This window comes from Berghia stephanieae, chromosome 1, assembly GCF_034508935.2.
Source record: "Berghia stephanieae isolate SIO BIC M18660-M18661 chromosome 1, UCSD_Bste_1.3, whole genome shotgun sequence".
Lineage (NCBI taxonomy): Eukaryota > Metazoa > Mollusca > Gastropoda > Nudibranchia > Aeolidiidae > Berghia > Berghia stephanieae.
In genome coordinates, this window is record NC_088360.1 from 54,915,777 (window position 1) to 54,934,922 (window position 19,146).

Genomic DNA, 19,146 nt, shown 5'->3' on the forward strand with positions numbered 1-19,146 from the left:
AGCTTGTACTTACTGCGCGCCATTAGACCAAGGTCCAGAAAACTCAAATGGGTTTTGGACAGGTTAGCAATCTGGTTCTTGTTACCGGTAGAGACGAGCCGATCCAAAACAACAATCCGTACATGCAAGGTGACGATGTAAGATTTCTCTCTGTGTCTTACATGCAAGGTGACGATGTTTGAGTTGAGGGAGGTTTCGTCCCTGTTGAGCGGCTTTCTGAGCGATACTGCGATATTTCACAAAATCATGTAATCATGATATGTTGCTAATGTTGACGTGTTTCTAGACAGTCGTAAGCATACTCTTGTGGCATTGGTAGCTCAGCAATATGTGTCGTCTTTGAACAAAAGCAAGCGATCCTGGGATTTGTTAGTGATCAGATTGGTGACAAAGCTCTGGTCCCGTCCCTGTGTCCTTTGATAAAGCACGTTACACGCATCACCCAACTAGAATCAGATTTGGAAAAGTACATTCCTATAGGCAGTGAGGGATATTTTTTAAAGAATGCTAGTACAAGAACGCCTAATCTGCGATTTGTTCGCAATGAAATGGACATTTGGTTCGATATGGACTTCAGGGGAAATAAATGAAATATTGTGAAGGGCATTGGCATTGTAATTCTGTTGACAATCCGTTGCATAAATGTTCAAATTTATTTTTGATTACTCCCGCAATGCAATTTCTGGGATACAGTCTTTCTGTGAATGTGTGGATGGTGCTGGCTTAAGTCTTATAAGTTTTCCCTACCATTGTCGTCAGAAAATAAAATTTATTGCTTGATTAGAATATTTTGTTTAATTCGATTTCCCTCGAACCCATGTTCATCGGCTTAACTTGAGGTGCTGTATGAAAAACAACCGAGGAATAAATCCATTAAAATGTTTTCAAAACATCTCTAATTGATATTTTATCTTCTGTAAAATAATAATAAACACGATCCTTACTTAGATCAAAGATTGTTTTAAACGAGTATGAAAAACCTACTTGGCTTGTCGCATACTCAATATGCTTACTACCACAACGTGCAAACTCGAAAGAACCCGTCAAAATCAAACCACATTCCAATTATAATTCTTATAATTTGTCAGCAGCAACTTGCATGGAACATTAGCTTGCGTTTATGAACTCATTATTGCACTCTTCATCTCAGAAAGCGCATTTCGCTAATTTGCCTGAACCGACAATCGCTATGAGACGCTAAATGAAGTGATTAAGTCACAAGACAGACATTGTATTAAAATTGCGTTTAGATGAAAGATCACTCGTTTCGTTTGAATGAAATATTTTTTTCTACTTGAATAGAAAAGGTTAGTGGTTGCAGTCAGTCAGTCGGCAGAGTATCTCTTTTACATCATAGCGACCCAAGTTCAAACCCGTGCAAAATCCATAAGCCCCTTAACCAACCAGCAGTTATTGGCTTGCAGTGTTAGATTTTGTATCTGGTCCTGGATGTTCTGTCCATTTCATGCAACAATTAGCTAGAATTTGCCACATGGACTATGGCTCTAAACAACGGACGAGTACTTAACACTTCATATAAACCTACCAGACTTCATTATTATTTTTTACAGCACTTAGAAATTGCTGGTTATCTGTGACAGAAAAAGGCCTGATTTATTTTAAAAATCCGTATCAAAGGCGATGGAAATATTTTTTCTTGTTGAAATATGAACATTTGCTGCTTTAATGTAGCGGGTGCGATCTTATTTGGATTCACGACTACACCTGAATAGGTCTATGGGTTTGAGATGGCGGCTAGGCACTTCTACGCCATGCTCATTGGAGGGGCATTTGATACATTTTCATCCGTCCACCCAGAAGTGACGTTCACTGTATCTATCTGTTCAACGCTACAGATGCCGAACCTTTGGCATGGCTCCGAAGGAATACATAAAGAAGATAAAATGCAATGATGTGGGATATAATGAACACACTGTGAGAGTGGGGAAAGCAATGTATCTACAAAGAGCTGAGAGCGTTAAAGAAAATCATCTGAGTAATTTTAATATCCTCTGTTTGTAACGATAGAGCATAGCAACCTAGGGATGCAGAGCATTCAGACTGGGGTAGAATTAATAAAATTTGTGTGGTTCCCTCATTCGACAATAATATTATACGTTTATGTTTGAAATGTGGTTTTGTCGAATGAGGAGAGGTGTGAACTACACATTTTGTCCCCTGATTGGTGTCGTCATCATCACTTATCATCTCACCCCTCCTCCCCTACTCATCCCCCTCCATACCCATTCTCCCACCCTTCTCCTCCTTCCCTCCGCCAACTCCTCTGCTCCCTTCCTCCTCCACTTCAGCATCCTCCTTATCCTTTACCCCCTCCTTCTCTTTCTCCTCCACCTTCTCTCCATACTCGTTCTATTCCCTTCTTAGTTGGCCTCATTTCTTAGTGATAGTTGATCTCTTCATATCCCTGTCACAGATGCGTGGGTTCGGACATTGAACGCGATCAAGTAGTGCTGTGTACTGGTCAGAGATTAGGTCCAGCGGAGTTAGGTCTCATGGCCACAGTAGGTGTAACGAAAGTCAAATGTCACGGCCTGCCTGTGGTCGGAATCATGTCGACCGGGAATGAGGTGAGTGTTCTATCTTCTGGATCACTTATTGATTCATCCATTGCTCATTCGATATGAAGATTGTTATTTAATCTTCAAATCACTCCAAGATCTTTGACAAATAGAATTAAAAATATGACCTTTATTCAGTCGATCATCGTATCTTTTTATTACTGTAGACAAAATGTAGATCATCTGTCATTATCTTTATACCTTAACTAATGAAATATAGTTTAAAAACAATCATCCCCTTCACTTTGGAACGGGATTAACCAATTTCATTTTTTTAAATTATAAGTATCTTCATCTTCATTTCTATCATTTAAAACTGTATACTTCCCTTGTTTAATTAAAGATACATTCTGTTATGGTCCATCTTCCTTATTTTATTTATAATTTAAAGAAAATTTCCCCCAAATTAATTACGTAATCACTCTTCAAATGATGTAATGTTGTTTATATTTAATTGTGCTAAGTTACGTAAATCTAAATGAAACATTTTAAGTCGACATTACTCAGTACATTTCAACTTTACAGGGCTTTTTGTTTCAAGCAGAATCCCCTTACTGCCTTTCTCTGAAAAACCACATTTAAATAATTTTGGCCAGAAAACTTATCTTTCAAATATCGATCGATTAAAATCGACCCTCATCTTAAGGTCGCAACTCCAATGACCGGGCTCGTTGACCCGGCTGTCAACCTTGAAGAATTGTTTTCCGAACTCTGTCCAGGCTGAAGATGTAGGGAGCAATAATTACATAGATTGGGCATTAGCAACGAGCGAAGCGATGTTTTTTTATCAATTGAAGCCACGGCTACAAAATGTTAATTCTTCGAAGGCGTTCACTGATGCATGTTTGCATCCTCCCCGCAATGACAATAATAAGTAAAACCAACAAAATGGTTGTAAAGTGTGACGACTCTACAGAATCTGGTATTTAAGAGACAAAGAGACAGTCCAAAAGTGTGCTGTAGGCTAATAACAAGACATGAAGTGAGTAAGAAAGCGCCAGAAGACTATAGAGAATAACAATTTCGCGGCGGCGATGAATGTTCGAACCCGCGAAACTCCGCCTGGCTGGGGAGAGCGTGGCTCGACTGTCTGTCCAGTGGTGGATAGCTCACACAATAGAGCCACACTCTCCCCAGCCAGGCGGAGTTGTCGTACCAGTTAGGTCAAGGGTTCGAGCCCCCATCGCCGTCGCGAAATTTTTATTCTCTATTGTTTTCTGGCACTTTCCTACTCACTTCATTTCTTGTTATTATCAACATAAGTGCCTGCTCTACTCACTTTTCTGTAGACTAATAGTACTAGTCTTGAGTTTTCTTCGCTGAGCTGTTTCTTTATTGAGTATTTAATGTACACTAGTAGTATATTAGCTGTTGCCATCAGATCTCAAGGCGGTTGTCACTGTTTGTTTATGGATTCCCCCTGAACATCAAATTTTACAACGTTTGAGTTTGGGGAGATTGTTTCACGGCCTGACATCCAAATTCACTGGACATTGAGTCTCCCTTTTCTACTTATTCTGGCGGGGATTAAATGTCAAACCTATCATGAACGTATCATTGGTCATTGACATTCAGGCGCTCAACACCAGGGTTAGATAAGCCATAAAAGTAAAAGTTGTCCCAAGGTCACTTTAGAAGTCACGTTTACCATATAATTTTAAAAATTAGCATCGTCTTGGTGTGGCGAGCTTAACGCATTTAACTTATAAAGCGTGAAACTGCGTTATATAAATTAATACGACTAAGATAAATGCTAATATTTATGCAACACTTTTCCACGGATTCACCGTGAACAATGCTCTTCAGTATGCCTTATTATCCCTCAAGCACGCCATACCGAACCATTTCACACAGTATGAATCGCCCTTTTTGTATCAGTACTTAACAGTATGTTTGAGTCCTAATACCAGGTACTCATTCACACCTGAGCTGAATGGGGTAATGTATGCAAAATACATTACCCAAGAATACAACTTTGTAGCCATAGTTTTACGACCATTGTCACTAATCCAGTTGCTAATCATGTTCAACATTTCTTCATTTTATTATCTCGGATTAGATTCTGAAATTGAAGACATCAGTACTGAAAGTACTTAGATCACATTTTTACGATTTTCATTAGTCACAAACTTAAAGTATACTTATCTTAGTTCACTCATCAATTATTTTTATGATAAACAAAATTTTAAAACATGTCCTCTATCTCAATCGTACAATATATTTTTTGTGTAAGTACACTCTAAAGCCAAATCCAAAATTTGTTCTCCATTTTCTCCAAACTACCTTTCTGTGATCTAAGTACTTTTGGGATGCGTCTCTTCAATTTTTCATTTATTTTAAGACTCACAATTTCATCGCAGATAGTCTTAATAATAAGACCTCTTTTCAACATGATATGATTTCAGTTCGGTTGAATTCAAACCCTGCCTCTAAAGGGTTAACATCTTCGAAAATTAATTGAAACCACAGAGCTCGAATGACCGCTTTGGGCGCTGTATTATCAGAAAGAGAGAACCCGAGTCAGATAATCTTATCCTGATTTTCTCCCTTTTCCAATTCTGACCACATCTCACTACGGTGATTCTAGTCAGTATTTGAGCTTACTTACAGAGAATGGTATCGAATCTATTGATGGCCACCATATTTCCTTATCCCCAGGGAGATCAAGACGGCAGCTTTTTTTCAAATGTTATCACCTCCCACTCATTAAAAATGAATATATATATATATATATATATATATATATATATATATATATATATATATATATATATATATATATATATATATATATATATATATATTCTTTCTTTAAAAAATATAGCCTTGTGGAGAACATTGTGCTTATTTGAGTACGATTAAAAAATTGATACGGCGCACAACTCTACTGAAAGATTTGAAAAATTGAAATGTATTTTTTTACAGATAGATAAACAGATAACTTGATTTCCTTTTATAATTTAAAGTCAGTTTGAAAGTTCGTTAAGTCAAACAGATATCATAAAAAATTTACCGAAGACACTAACACCTCATGACCACACCCTCAACTCTATCTGTCCAGTAGAGTCCTTACTTCCGTCGTGTTGATTTAGCGGTGATCAGTGTTATGTAGTAGTGTGTTCTCATTGCGTGTATGTGTATCGGCTCTTTCTCTCTTTAAACAATCATCATCATCATCATCATTGCCTTTTTCACCCTGGGTCAGGGTATAGGCCACAGACAAACAGTTTCCATCCTTCTCTATCCTGAGCTAACTTTTTTTGATCTCATTCCAGGTCTTACCACTTCTCTGTATATCAGCTTCCTTAATTCTTCTCCATGTTCCTCGTGGCCTTCCCCTTTATCTTCTGCCCTGAGGGTTCCAGTCCAAAACTTTCTTTGTTATAGTGGAGTCATTCTTTCTAAGCGTGTGTCCAATCCACCTCCATCGTCTTCTTCCTATTTCCTCTCCCACTGGTTTCTGCTGTGTTTTTTCCATACTTCTTCATTTTTTATTCTATCCATCCATTTTATTCTGAGTGGCTTACGCATGCACCTGTTTACGAAAATCTGTACCCTCCTTATACATGCCTGTGATGCGTTCCAAGTTTAACATCCATACAGTAGGACAGACTTCACGTTTGAGTTGAAAAGTCTTAGCTTTAGTCGAAGGGAGATATCTTTAGTCCTCCAAACTCTGTTCAAAGATGTGAATGCAGCCTGTGCATTTTAGCGTGTAAAAAAGTAGCAATGACTATCCCGCACAAATCTTTGGGCCTCTTTTTCGCTCACGAAGTGCCCGAATTCGCGTCAAAATATGGGACGAAGCCGTTTCGTATATGCTATTTAAAAAAATAATTACGACGCTGTTTATCGATAAATATGACTGAAAGTTGGCACACAGTTAGAAAAAAGGTCATTTTAGATTATGTCAAGCGACAAAACTCGTGCAATTACCAGAAGACCGTTAAAAATAGATTTTTACTCTTTGGAGTAAAATATTTCTAAAACATACCGGCGTGGAGTTTTGTCGCTGACAAGGTAATACATGAACATTTCTTCTTTTTGGTTGTAAAATTTCATATGAATATGACGAGTACTTTTCCCGTATTTTACAAAACACCATCCTAATTTGCTCTTCAAGTTTCAATCTTTTAATCCACTTATTACGCAAGATACAACCAAAGGTCGAAAAAAAATGCCGAACAAGCGTCCCATATTTTCGCGTTTTTTTTCCTCTTTGCGGGTCATCCAAATAAACGACACCTTTGAAACTGCATAACTTGTTTATTTATGAATGGATTTTCAAAATTCAAAATCATTTTTACTCAGTGGAGATAGGGCTTTGATTTTAGACAAAATTTTCCTCAAAAAGAGAAAAAAACATTTTTCATAGTCATTGCTAAAAAAGGTTATAAAGCTTAAAAATTATTATATTAAAAAATGGGTGCCTAACTTATGATGTGTTCAGTATGAGATCTCAATTTGTTTCTTTATGATCCATTTTGAAAATCACGAGAAGGAATGAAATCTAAGCTTCAATTTCTTGAACGAAGACAGATAATATGGACGTTTCGGGTTACCCTTATATCAATGAAAGGGAAAACCCCATCGCCGTGAAGTTTTTAAAATTCTCTTTTGTCTTCTGGCACTTTCTACTCACTTAATCTTTGTTGTAATCAACATAATTGCGTGCTCCACTTACTTTTCTGAATTAATATTAACGATAAGTATTGAATTGTAAGCTTCAGTTTGTTAGACGAAGACATATATTGTGGACGTTTCGGGTTTCCCTTTTATCAACAAAACATGATGAATGAAACGCTACAGACGAATGAGATAATGTGATAGTGGTGTTGTTAAGGTGAATAAACAGAAACATTGTTGGGGCCGGAAATAGTATGCTCCTTTGTAAGGAAGCATGAATTAAAATAGAACAATAGATATTTATAAAAGCTGCGCAATCAAAATCCAAAACATCTCTAGGGAGGCTGCCATGAAACCAATTGACAACAGTAACAGCAAAACAGACAGACCGTCATCACAAATCATCCACACAACAAGGAAGTCATCAAATTTTAAAAACTATGTTCCATCAGATTCTCCAGGAGCATGTAGAAACGAGGGATATATTCAACAATCCGTCTTTAATCGCCTACAGTCGGGATCGCAATTTGAGGGAAATACTAGTTAGGAGCCGCTTGACGATGGATATGGCCGGTAACCAACGTAAGACGGAACGTTGCAAATACAGAACATGCCCATCCTTATCCGTGGACACTTCCATCAAATTGCCGAATAAAATGTGGGACATCAGATACGCCTTCATCTGCACGGCTCTTAATTCAATTCGCGGTGGTCGTGCAGACTAAATATAGAGCAACAACACGTGGTCCTGACGAATCATTTTAAGTTACATAAATTTTTATTAAATATAGGATGTACCTACATTTTAAAAATGAATTTAGAAAGTAAAGTAAGAATAAAATGGAAGTATAATGCTTCTTTATATATGAATGAATGAACGAATGAATGAATGATTGAATGAATAAATGAATGAATACATATTTATTGTCGGTAAAAATAAATATTTTGCATACATCTGTTATACAAGGCAACAACTAGTAACAATGACAACAAAATATAAAAATAATAAGTTGAAAAAATAATGATAGATATTTTCTTAATAAGATCTGATTTAAATTTAGTAAGACCTTTAAGGTTTTTCACCGACATAAACTAAATACTGTAATATTATACATAAAAATTGACATGTTTCACTGATTCATTAAATATGAATATCAAATTTACTTACAGGAACTGAAAACAGATCTGAACTAGTCTGAGAAACTCCACCTTTGTCATAAGAGTATTTTAAACCTATTCAAATATGTCTTCTTTCTCACGTGCTCTGGCAGATTATTCCACGAAACTGCAGCGGCATAACGAAAGGACTGTTTACCTAAATGGGTTGTTTTGGTGTTTGCAACATTTACAGTATTGGTGTGCTTGAAATCATATTTTCTTTCTTTGAAAGTTACTAAATTTTCTAGACATTTTGGGAATAATATACTAAGAATTGTGAATGTTTTTGTTGCCATAATTTGCATTCACTAGGATTCAAGGGGGATAACTTTAGCCTTTGTTAATAAGTTTTCGTAAGTGCCGGTATAGTCACTGTATATGAATCTGAAAGCATGGTCTTGAATTTTTTTCTCCACTTTTTAAGTATTTGCTCTTCAGCAGAAGTACCAAATAAGTGGACAAAAGTTAAAATTTGAAAAAATAAACGTAAATGGAAAATTGTTTGTTTATTTTATTTGGAGAGGTGTCTTCCTATTCTTTTTAACACGTTAAGTTGTTGAGAAGCCTTCCTGCATAATTCCTTGATGTGAAAGTCAAATTTTTAGTTGGTAGTCAATATCAATTCCAAGTAACTTTACCGTGTCTTCACATGGCATTGTTACTGAATCCATATTAAATACCGACCGCTTATTCTGCGTTCTTTTGCCTTCAGTTAGAGCCTGGAACTTGTCTGGATTGGCTTTCATGCAATTTATATGGAACCAATTAGTAAGGATGTGGCTCTCTTGTTGTTATATTTAATTGATTGAATAAACATGAGACAAACATCCTTGACCAATTTAACTATAGAGCAGTAAAGTTAGGTGCCCCAAACGTAAACAATAACAAGTTGCTAGTGATTTCCGTTAGGGACCGGAATAATTTACGCACAATATAGGTCTCCCAATTTTGTAGTTTGAGTTGTAGGCAATACACTTTCAGTATTGAAAATATGTTTACATAAAATCTAACAGTTGCAGAAATAATAATATAAGGCTAAATTATTATGAAAATCAGGCTCCGAATAATTCTCGTTTTGTTCACACCAGCGCAATAATTTGCTCTGGTCTAAAAATAGATAGACTGTAACTTTTGATAAATTTTAGAAAATTTTACCTTTTGTTCCATAAAATATCCATATCTAGACATTATTTGATGCATGATCGAGTATTTATGAATATGTGTTTCTTTTGCCACCTAACAGCCAAATTTTAAAGGTTATTTTTTTCTATTATTTACATTGGAACGTGAGCTGTCAAGACAGGAACATGTGGTTTGCCACGTGCTTCTCGACCTTTGTTTACGTTTGGGACACCTAACTTTACTGCTCTATATCAATGAATAAAAGCTCGAAAATGGGAGTAATCGAATCCTAGAATCACCAAGTAAACTGTCATATTATTTAATGATACTCTTACTCAAATATGTAATCGAGTATCGATTCTGATCGAATTTTAACAGATATTGTTGATTTAGAAATTTCACTCCAAGCTATTTTAAAGTTATGTAATTGTATCTATCTATAATTGCGACTGATTACAACACGTTGTGAAGTCTTCATATCTTATATCAATTACTGTTTATTGTATATGCTACGATTAGAGTTGTAATTTTTGTAGTAACAGTATCTTGTCAATTAAGAGCTATATAAACTAAACTTCAGGCCGACGCAACTCTAATTTCTTTAATTTTTGTGGCTCCCGTCAGCTCTAATATTAATGGCAAGACATCCGACTTAATTGCAAACGAATCGTGTGCGATTGTGTTCTGATGTAATTTTTCGTTGCTGCCTTTGTCCACGTAGGAGTTCTTGAATATTTGGGTTTGATGACATGAGTTCTGATGCAAACTAGTTTGCCATAGGCTAGTATCTCATCCATAGAATAGCAAGCAATTATAAATTATGTCCGTTATCACGCCTGAGAGGCGATTCGTCTGATGGCTATGCCATGGAACCATCGGAATCTGTTTTTATTAATTCTCTAATTTAAACAGTTAACTGCCGTACTGTGGAAAAAACACGTATTAAAAATTTAGCCAGAAAACTCGTCCCTCAAACATCGATCTTAAAATGAACTTCATTTTGGTAAAAAAAACTCTCAAACCTGGGACCTCTTGAAATCCCAACTAGGAATCATATTAATCGATCGATATTTGAAGGACGAGTTTTCTGGCCACATTTTAAAATTCGAGTTTTTTTCCAGAGTGCGGCAGTTAACTAACTGGTTTATAACTCAAATTATAGTCTCGTTATTGAACTGGAAAACCCGCCTCAAACTCACTGTTAAAAAAGTCCTTATTATTTGCGTTCGGTTATCAAACCTCTTAATATGAAATCTGGAAACGTGTGTATGAAACAGTTGCCAGACGTCTGACAGGGTGATCTGAGGTTCGATTGCCTGCCGAGACAGGCCGATTTTTTGGGGGATTACTTTCTCTTCCAATTTACTTTGTCTGGCTTTGTTTTATTCACAAATCTTTTCAGGTTTTTATCCCTAATTTGTTATATTGACTTTCTCCTTATCGATCATTTTCCGGATTTCCCCCAAACATGTCAACCCATCCCCATCCAACATAAAAATTTATTTTTTAGACTCAAACTCAGAAGAAATATATACATGCTCTACTAAACCGCATTACATTCTCATAACTACATAAATGATTTCTTCAAATATTTAGTATGTGATGCACAGAAGAGATCAGAATGGGAAAAATGTTGTGGTTGTTTTGTAACGAATCTTACGATTTTCCTACCGCTGGTAAGGAGAAGGCATCGATGACTATAGACAAGAGACTGCCATGGGTTCCTTATCCGAATGTATGTAATTGCTTTGATGATTGATTGATTGATTGACTGATAGATTGATTCATTGTTTTTTTTTTCAAAATAAAACTAGAACAACTTGACTACCAACAAACATACTTCAATTTCTTCCACATCAAAATTGGCTTAAAGCACTCGGTTATTCTCTTTCTTGACTTATCTGTACACTAAGCTAGGTGAATGCGAATTAGACGTTCTTCTAAACGTTTTATTTTTTGTCAAAATCTCCATAAATATCACATTTTTTGAAATCAACGTTAGATATCTTATTTCCTTTAAATGCGTTTAGAAAGAAAGATGCTCGTACTTTGTCGTACTGGCATTACGGGAAGTTGAATACAAGTATTTCGATTACTTCCGGAGTGGGATCTTTTGACCTCCCATTGTGGCAAGGAGGTCACTTCTATTCCCCTATATTTTTTTTTATCTGAGTTGCTTTCTGTCTTTGTCTTCGAATGGGACCACTTGGTTTTGTCCTGACCCTTGCTGGGGTCCTTGGCTGAGGAAGAAACAGTCAAATGTGTAGTATTAGTTTTGGGAGATGATATTATTTCCCATGCAAATCATCTCTTTACCATGTTTTATGATTTTGTTTTTGTTTTTTGAATATATTAGTTTGTAAACATTTGGGTGTATTCCTCTGAGTTGGGATCATGTGCTTGTGTCTGGATGAGTCTTAGATGATTTCAAATTAAGTGCCACTGATAGTGTGTTCTTGGAATCTACATCTGTTCCCTATTTGAACCATTGTCTTACTTTTTCCTCGAGTACTTTCAATTATAATTCTAGAATTCTTTTTTGCTATCTCATTTTCTTTCTTTTTTTCTTGGGCTGAAATGACCAAAATGTGCCGCAAAGCGTCGTAAACCCCTTAAAACATTTGCAAAATAACCGTTAGATTGCTTCTATGGAAGTTCTCAAACATATTCCATCTGCTTTGTTCATGAAGCTTAATGACAGTAATAAAGTAAGAGCTCTGTGGTGTATGGCGTTTCTGTAGTTCAGTGAATGACTGTTTAGCACGAAAGTGTTAATTAAACACACGGACTTGATGCGCTTTTTTTCTCATAGATTTTGCTTTTTGTAGCGAAAGCGGCATATTAAATTTATTATCATAAATATACCCACTGTGAACAATACTTTAAAAAGAATAAAACACTCCTGTACCTTATAACCAATTTTATGAAACATGTTCGTGACAACAAGCCATGGTTGCCAAAAAGGCAATTTAAAGAATCTGACTTAATCTTTGTAGGTAGGTCAAATGTGGGCGGCATACGTAATATAATTAGTACATCGACTACCACCGCCCTGTAATATGATTCGAAAGTGCTAGACACGTTTCTTTTTTTACATGCTCTGCCTTGACCTTACAGTATTAGGTACCGCAAAACCACTAAAATGTATCTAACAAGGCAGCACAGACGCCAACATGAAAAAGACCCCCCAAAAACTGGGATGGCTTCCCCTTTCCGAACAAACTCAGATTTTTTTCAAGGTAATAAAATGATATAATCGAAATACCCACCAGCGAACTAATAATACATGAAAATACGAAAATCAGACAATTCAGTTCCCGACTGTTCAACATCCTGCAATCAAATGTGGATAGCCTTAATCTATAATTGTTTCCTGAACCCCATCTAAATACCCCATTGCTGTGCTATACATAGAACTTGAAAAGTAAGTCTTAGTCTCATTGTATTCGTTTTATTGTTAATAACGACAGTAAAATACTCGGTTACACTAAGCCCGTCGGAAGAGGAGGAAGAGGAGGAGGAGGAGGTGGAGGAGAAGGAGATGGGTAGGAGGAGATGGATTGTTTATTTTATTTTCTCTCTTTCCTCAATACTTTTAGCTTGTGGATCCTCAATGTCCATTGTCAGATGGCAAAATTCGCGATGCCAATCGAACCACGCTGACGTCACTACTCCGGGAATACGGTGTACCTTATGTAGATCTTGGCATTGCTAAAGACACGTGAGTACTTTTAATCGTGCATTTTGTGTATCTTTGTGTTTCTTATCTGCACCATCGTTATCTCAATCAGATAACTGCCGTACTCTGGAAAGACACACATTGAAACATTTGGCTGGAAAACTCGTCCTTCAAAAATCGATCGATTTAAATGACTCTCATCTCAGCAAAAACTATCAAACCTGGGACCTCGCGGGGTCGAGCGGTATTTGAAGGAGGAGTTTTCTGGCCAATTTTTTTTTTCAAATACGTGACTTTCCAGAGTTAACAGGTTAATTGCCTTAAATAAAAGCTAAAAGAAGATTTCCTTTGGATTTTGATATATGACCGATTAAGATCAAGATAACCCGATTACCCCCGCCCTCCTCCCCCCCCCTCCCCAACAAATCTGTACATTATCAGTAACAGAATTAGCTATCTGCATATTGTATTACTGTACTACTACGCTCAAAAAAAAAAAAAGAAAAAAAAGAAGAAGAAGAGCAAAAAACGTTGTAAAAAATTTGGCCAGAAAACTAGTCTTTCAACTATCGATCGATTAAAACGACCCGCCTCTTGTAAAAAAAAAAAACAACAAAAAAAAAAAAAAATAAATAAATAAAAAAAAAAAAAAATAAACCAACAAACTCTCAAACCTTGGGACTCCCGAAGTCCCAGGTTTAAAGGTTTTGACAAGATGAAGTTCGTTTTAAGCGATCGATATTCAGTGGACGATTTTTCCGGCCAAACTTAAAAAAACCTGGGTTTTTACAAAAAGGTTAGGTATGATACACAAGGGAACGCACGCAAATAATGGAGCGTGATTTTGGATTAATATTAGATGTCTTTCTTAACCTCATGAGTTGGAGGACGATGTACTTCTTAACTCAACCTTTCCTTTCCCTTGAGAGACAGAGATTCTGGACAATGCTATAACAAAATACATTTTAAAAAATCCATTTTGGCCAGAATGTTTTGCTTCAATTATTGATCAATAATCCTCAATTTGTCAGAAAGTTTTAAACCCGCGACGTTTTTAATGTGTGAAATTCGAAACATCTTTAGGGAAGTCCTAGCTTTAGATCCTTCTGACTAATCTATGGGTAATTGGAGCAAAAGTTTTCCAGCTAAAAATGAAAAAAAAAAAAAAAGGATTTTATTAGTGGACGGCAGAAGAATAAAATAATTTGTGCGAGTACATTGTCCATTATAACAATGTTAAATCAAGCCCAGATCTGGTTATCACACCTGCTATTATGTGCACCCAGGCCTGGCCCCGCTGTAATACTTCTCAACGATTATATATTATTCAAATGCATGTCACGTTTAATTAAGATAAGTAAAATCAGTCTAATTTCTTTATTTAAAAAAAAGCGTTAGTGCAAAAGAGGAGTCTCGCCTTTCCTTTGGGAATGGGGAGGTCCGAAGGTCGGTTGAAGCACAGGGACCACCAGGTTTTATTCAGATCTCATGTTAAATGTTAATGTGGAAATTCCGCTTTTCACGACCTTGGTGCACTCGTCGGAACGCAATCGCTCTAAATTTTAACGTTTAAAGAAACGAACTCACTAAACTAGAAAGCATTCTGAATTTACTTTCTAATGACACAGTGACCTACTAAAGGCACGCTCCTTTTTCTCAGAGAGTAGCAGGTTTATTTAAGGTGTCAGGTATTTAAACTTTATTTTAAGGGTGAGTAGATAATATACAAATGAGGAGTCAAGACGGTAGCCGTAGGCTTGAGTAGTTAAGAGTTCGAATCGGAACCACCTTTACCCTCAAAGTACTATGATATGAAATTACAATCCTCTTAATGATTGTTTGTTTTAGAATGACATTATACTTACATAAAACAAAAACAACAACAACAAAAAAAAAACATAACCCACCCCCTCCCCCCAAAAAAACCCAACAAAACAAACAGACACAAAAAACAACAAATGATTAAAACAATAACTAAAATGACATAAGCAAACAAACGAAAGCAACTAACAAAATAAAACATGCACAAAAAACCCCCCAACAAAACAACCACAACAAAAAACACAAAACAATTACCCCTAAAAGAAAACAAAAACTAATGTAAATGAAAGGGAAAACAAAAGTTAAGGAACAAAACAAAAATCCAAAGAACAAGAAAGAAAACAAAACTAAAACAAAAAAGCCCCCGCAATCTCGAAAATCTGTCAAAAAGATAAAAAATTCATGACATTAACACTTTAAAGACAAAGAAAAAAATAATCAAAACAGTACAAAACAAACAAACAAACAAACAAACAAAGAAACAAAATAAGAAAAAATACAAAGCAAAAACCAAACATAAAAAAATGGAAAATAAATTAATTGAATAGAAAACAACTAACGAAACAAACGAAGTAGCTCCAGGTGAGTCATAAGAGACACCGTCTGACATAAATATATCTTCCTACCCTTCTCTGAAAAAAACAAAAAACAACACATTTTAAATATTTTAGTCAGCAAACTTGTCCTTCAAATACCGATTGACTAATCTCCCTTATCTTGTCAGAAACTCTTAGGACTTGTAAAGTTTGAGAGTTTTTGTCATGACGAGGGTCATTTGAATCCACCGATATTTGAATGAACGACGAATTTGGCCAAACTATTTTTTTAAAGGCGTTTCTTCACAGTGCGACAACCTTGAATATCAATTTATTATAATTCCTTTCTACGGTGTTTGTAATAGAGAATGATATAGGAGATTAGGAGAATCAGTCATCGCACACGGATTTTGGTATTTATAATATGTACCAATTCCTTCTCCACGATGGATGGTGTTCTCTCCAAGGGAAAGGAACGTCTTTCTCCTATATTGCCGTATTCTGAACCCCCCCCCCCCCCCCCCCCCCCACAAAAAAACCAACACATTTTAAAAATGTTTGCCAGAACACTCGTCTTTCGAGGAGGAAGTCTCAAGTTTGAGAGTTTTTGACAAGATGAGGGTCATTTTAATCAATCGATATTGGACGGACGAGTTTTCCGACCAAAATATTAAAAATGTGTTGTTCTCTCTCTCTTTCTCTCTCTCTCTCTCTCTCTCTCTCTCTCTCTCTCTCTCTCTCTCTCTCTCTCTCTCTCTTTCTCTCTCTCTCTCTCCCCCCCCCCTGAGATGTGTATTACAATATTGGGTCACTCTCTCCATTTCCTCTATTTACTTATACCATTTTCCACTATAATCTATCGAAATGCTTATATTTTAAATTTCGGCAAGAAAACTTTTACTTCATCTTTCGATATGTTAACTGGACACGTTCCGCCCCCCCCCCCCCTTTTTTTTTTAAGTGTCAGGTTTAAGACTTTGTGGCAAGTTGGAGATCATTTTCTTTATATTATATCGACGTGAAGAGTAAACGTTTTCTCATTTATTTTTTTTAAAAAATGCATTTGATTATTATACAGAAGTATTGTCTCTTACATTTGGATTTTATCCTTGATCTGAAATGCGATGGTTTAGTTTTGTTTGGAGTCTATTGTTGAGAGGGACACAGACAAGTGAATGTAATTAATATCTTTGTAAAGTGTTAAATTATTGTTCTTTGTTATCGAAATGTAGGCCTACAATGATCCCTTTGAGTGTATCACTCTTGATTGATTTTTTGTTTGTTTTTTCTTTTGGTGATATGCTTCTGTTCTTGGTATATAATATTATGTAGCACTATTTGCCAGAGTCCTCCTTGGGTGTTTATAAGCGTATACTAAATCTAGATCAGAATTCCCCCCCCTCCCCCCCCCCCCCATCTTCCTTTTTACCGGTGGTGATTGTTTCATTTTTATTCAAACGTATCGCAGTCAGTTTCTAAAATCAGCGAAACCCTTTGTGTAAAACAAACAAACAAACAAAAAAAACAAAAAAAAAAAAAAACAAAAAAAAAAAAAGACAAACATACAACAACAACAACAACAAAACCCAGCCATTTCCCATCTTCTTTGTATTGTCGCTCTTTTAAAACCTTTGTTAGATTATTGCCAAGTTCTTTCTACCCTCGAAATCAAGTACAAAGGAGCGACGGGTTGTAACTGATTCTTAATTATCTTCTCATTACTAAATTTGATAAAGGATAGGACAAAGAAAGTCTGGGGAAAAAAAAGAAGAGAAACGATCGATTGTTGATTAATGCTAATCTATAAATAGCAGCGGCATCGTCTAAACATTTATGGAACGAGGTATCTTCTTGTTTATTTTCACTCCAATGCACATGGAGGTTTAAAATATGGAATGTTTTATTTTACGGAGAAGGTCTTGAAGGATTGATTACACAAATACGCCCAAAAAAGAATGAAAGAAAAGTGAATTAAACGCAATTAATTGAGTATGGAATATATGTATTTTTAAAATGGAGTATTTCGGATTTAAACCACAACCACCACCACCCTCACCACCACCACCCCACCACCACCACCACCACCACCACCACCACCACCACCACCACCACCACCACCACCACCACTATCATCATCATCATCATCATCATCATCATCATCATCCTCATTATCATCATCATCATCATCTTCATCATCTTCATCATCATCGTTGTTGTCGTCACCATCATCATCATCATCATCATCATCATCATCATCATCATCATCATCTTCATCATCATCACCTTCATGTTCATTACCATCAATATTATCATTATCTTACTAATGAGATTATGGCACAGCACCAATCGACTTGTAATAAAATGTGTTATTGATACTTAAATATTTGTTAAATTGTGTAGAAAACAGTTGCATATGCAATTTTTCGCAAATGTACGTCACTATGATGTATAAATAGATACTTGAGAAAGCTTGAAACTACCGATTAATTTTGAATTTGTGTCTTCGCTCCCCAACGAATTCCTTTAAAATGACAACAAAACAGCCATGTGACATCAAACGTATCCTATATATGACAATTAACTCCACACTATTTTTCGCTACTTTTTTTTTGCCATCCAGACATGTTGTTAGTCTTCGTGTTATTTTCAATCACCGACTGGTTGGTTATGAACCCTAAAATTACACACATGTTTGTTTGTTGTTGAAATCTGTCTGCCTAACTTGAGATTTTATATAGCTCAATACCCGCTAAATGTGTTCAAAGCCCTTTACAAAGGGTCCCTGACCAACAGCAACACGTAATATGTAGAACGAGACATGACGCCTATTAGGCGATATTACAATTTGTTTACCGACAGAGACAACGCTGTTGACGACCAGGTACTCATTTTACACCTGAGTACGATGAGAGAATGTGAGTAAAGTCTTTTCCAAGGACTCAACTATGCGCCGAGCGAGGCTCGAACCCGGGATCTTCCTATCCGAAAGCGAGTGTCATAGCACTAGACCACATAGCCGTCAGTCAACAGGTCCATAGACTTACTTGACTTGACTTAGATGCCTTTCGCGTCTCGACCGAAAGATCGGGTCGCCTTGGCTGTTTCCAGTATTTCCTGTGTGAGGTGTCTCCAATATTGCCGGTCCTCTGCTAGGGTTCTCAGATTTTCAAGGTCCCCTGCCGTTATGAGACTAATGCTTTGTCCAAGTGTTGTGAGGTTTTTGTTTAGGATTACAGGGAGTGTTGTGATCGGTCTTCCTCTGAGAAGGTTCCCGTGTTTTTGGAAGTATCCCGACATGGCTTGGTTAGCTGGTATGTTTTTGTCCCTGCGTAGTATGTGACCGAAAAGTTGCCATCGTTGTTGTAAAATGATATAGAGGTTATCCTATAATTTCTGTGGCACTTGATTGATGTTTTCTTTTTAGGTGTTTAACGGCGCTTTCAACACTATGTAAGTCATTTAAACGCCCGTGCACTTAATTGAGGTAATCTGGAGAGAAAGAAAAAACCCCAAACAAAACAACAGAACAATATCGACGGTCATTTTAATCGATCGATATTTGAAGGACGAGTTCTTTGGCTTAAATTGCATTGCTTGATTGTAACTTAATAGACGTTTGATTTTA

The 19,146-nt window shown here is 36.4% G+C and overlaps 1 protein-coding gene across 2 annotated transcripts in view; it reads left to right on the forward strand.

The window, feature by feature from the left end:
• Window positions 1-19,146, forward strand: part of LOC144977869 (gephyrin-like) — a 127,706-nt gene that overhangs the window by 57,473 nt on the left and 51,087 nt on the right. For both annotated transcript variants that reach the window (XM_078923278.1, XM_078923272.1), the window contains 2 exons: window positions 2,435-2,588; window positions 13,085-13,206. In XM_078923278.1, coding sequence (XP_078779404.1) covers window positions 2,435-2,588; window positions 13,085-13,206 — 276 coding nt within the window. The remainder of the gene's footprint in view (window positions 1-2,434; window positions 2,589-13,084; window positions 13,207-19,146) is intronic.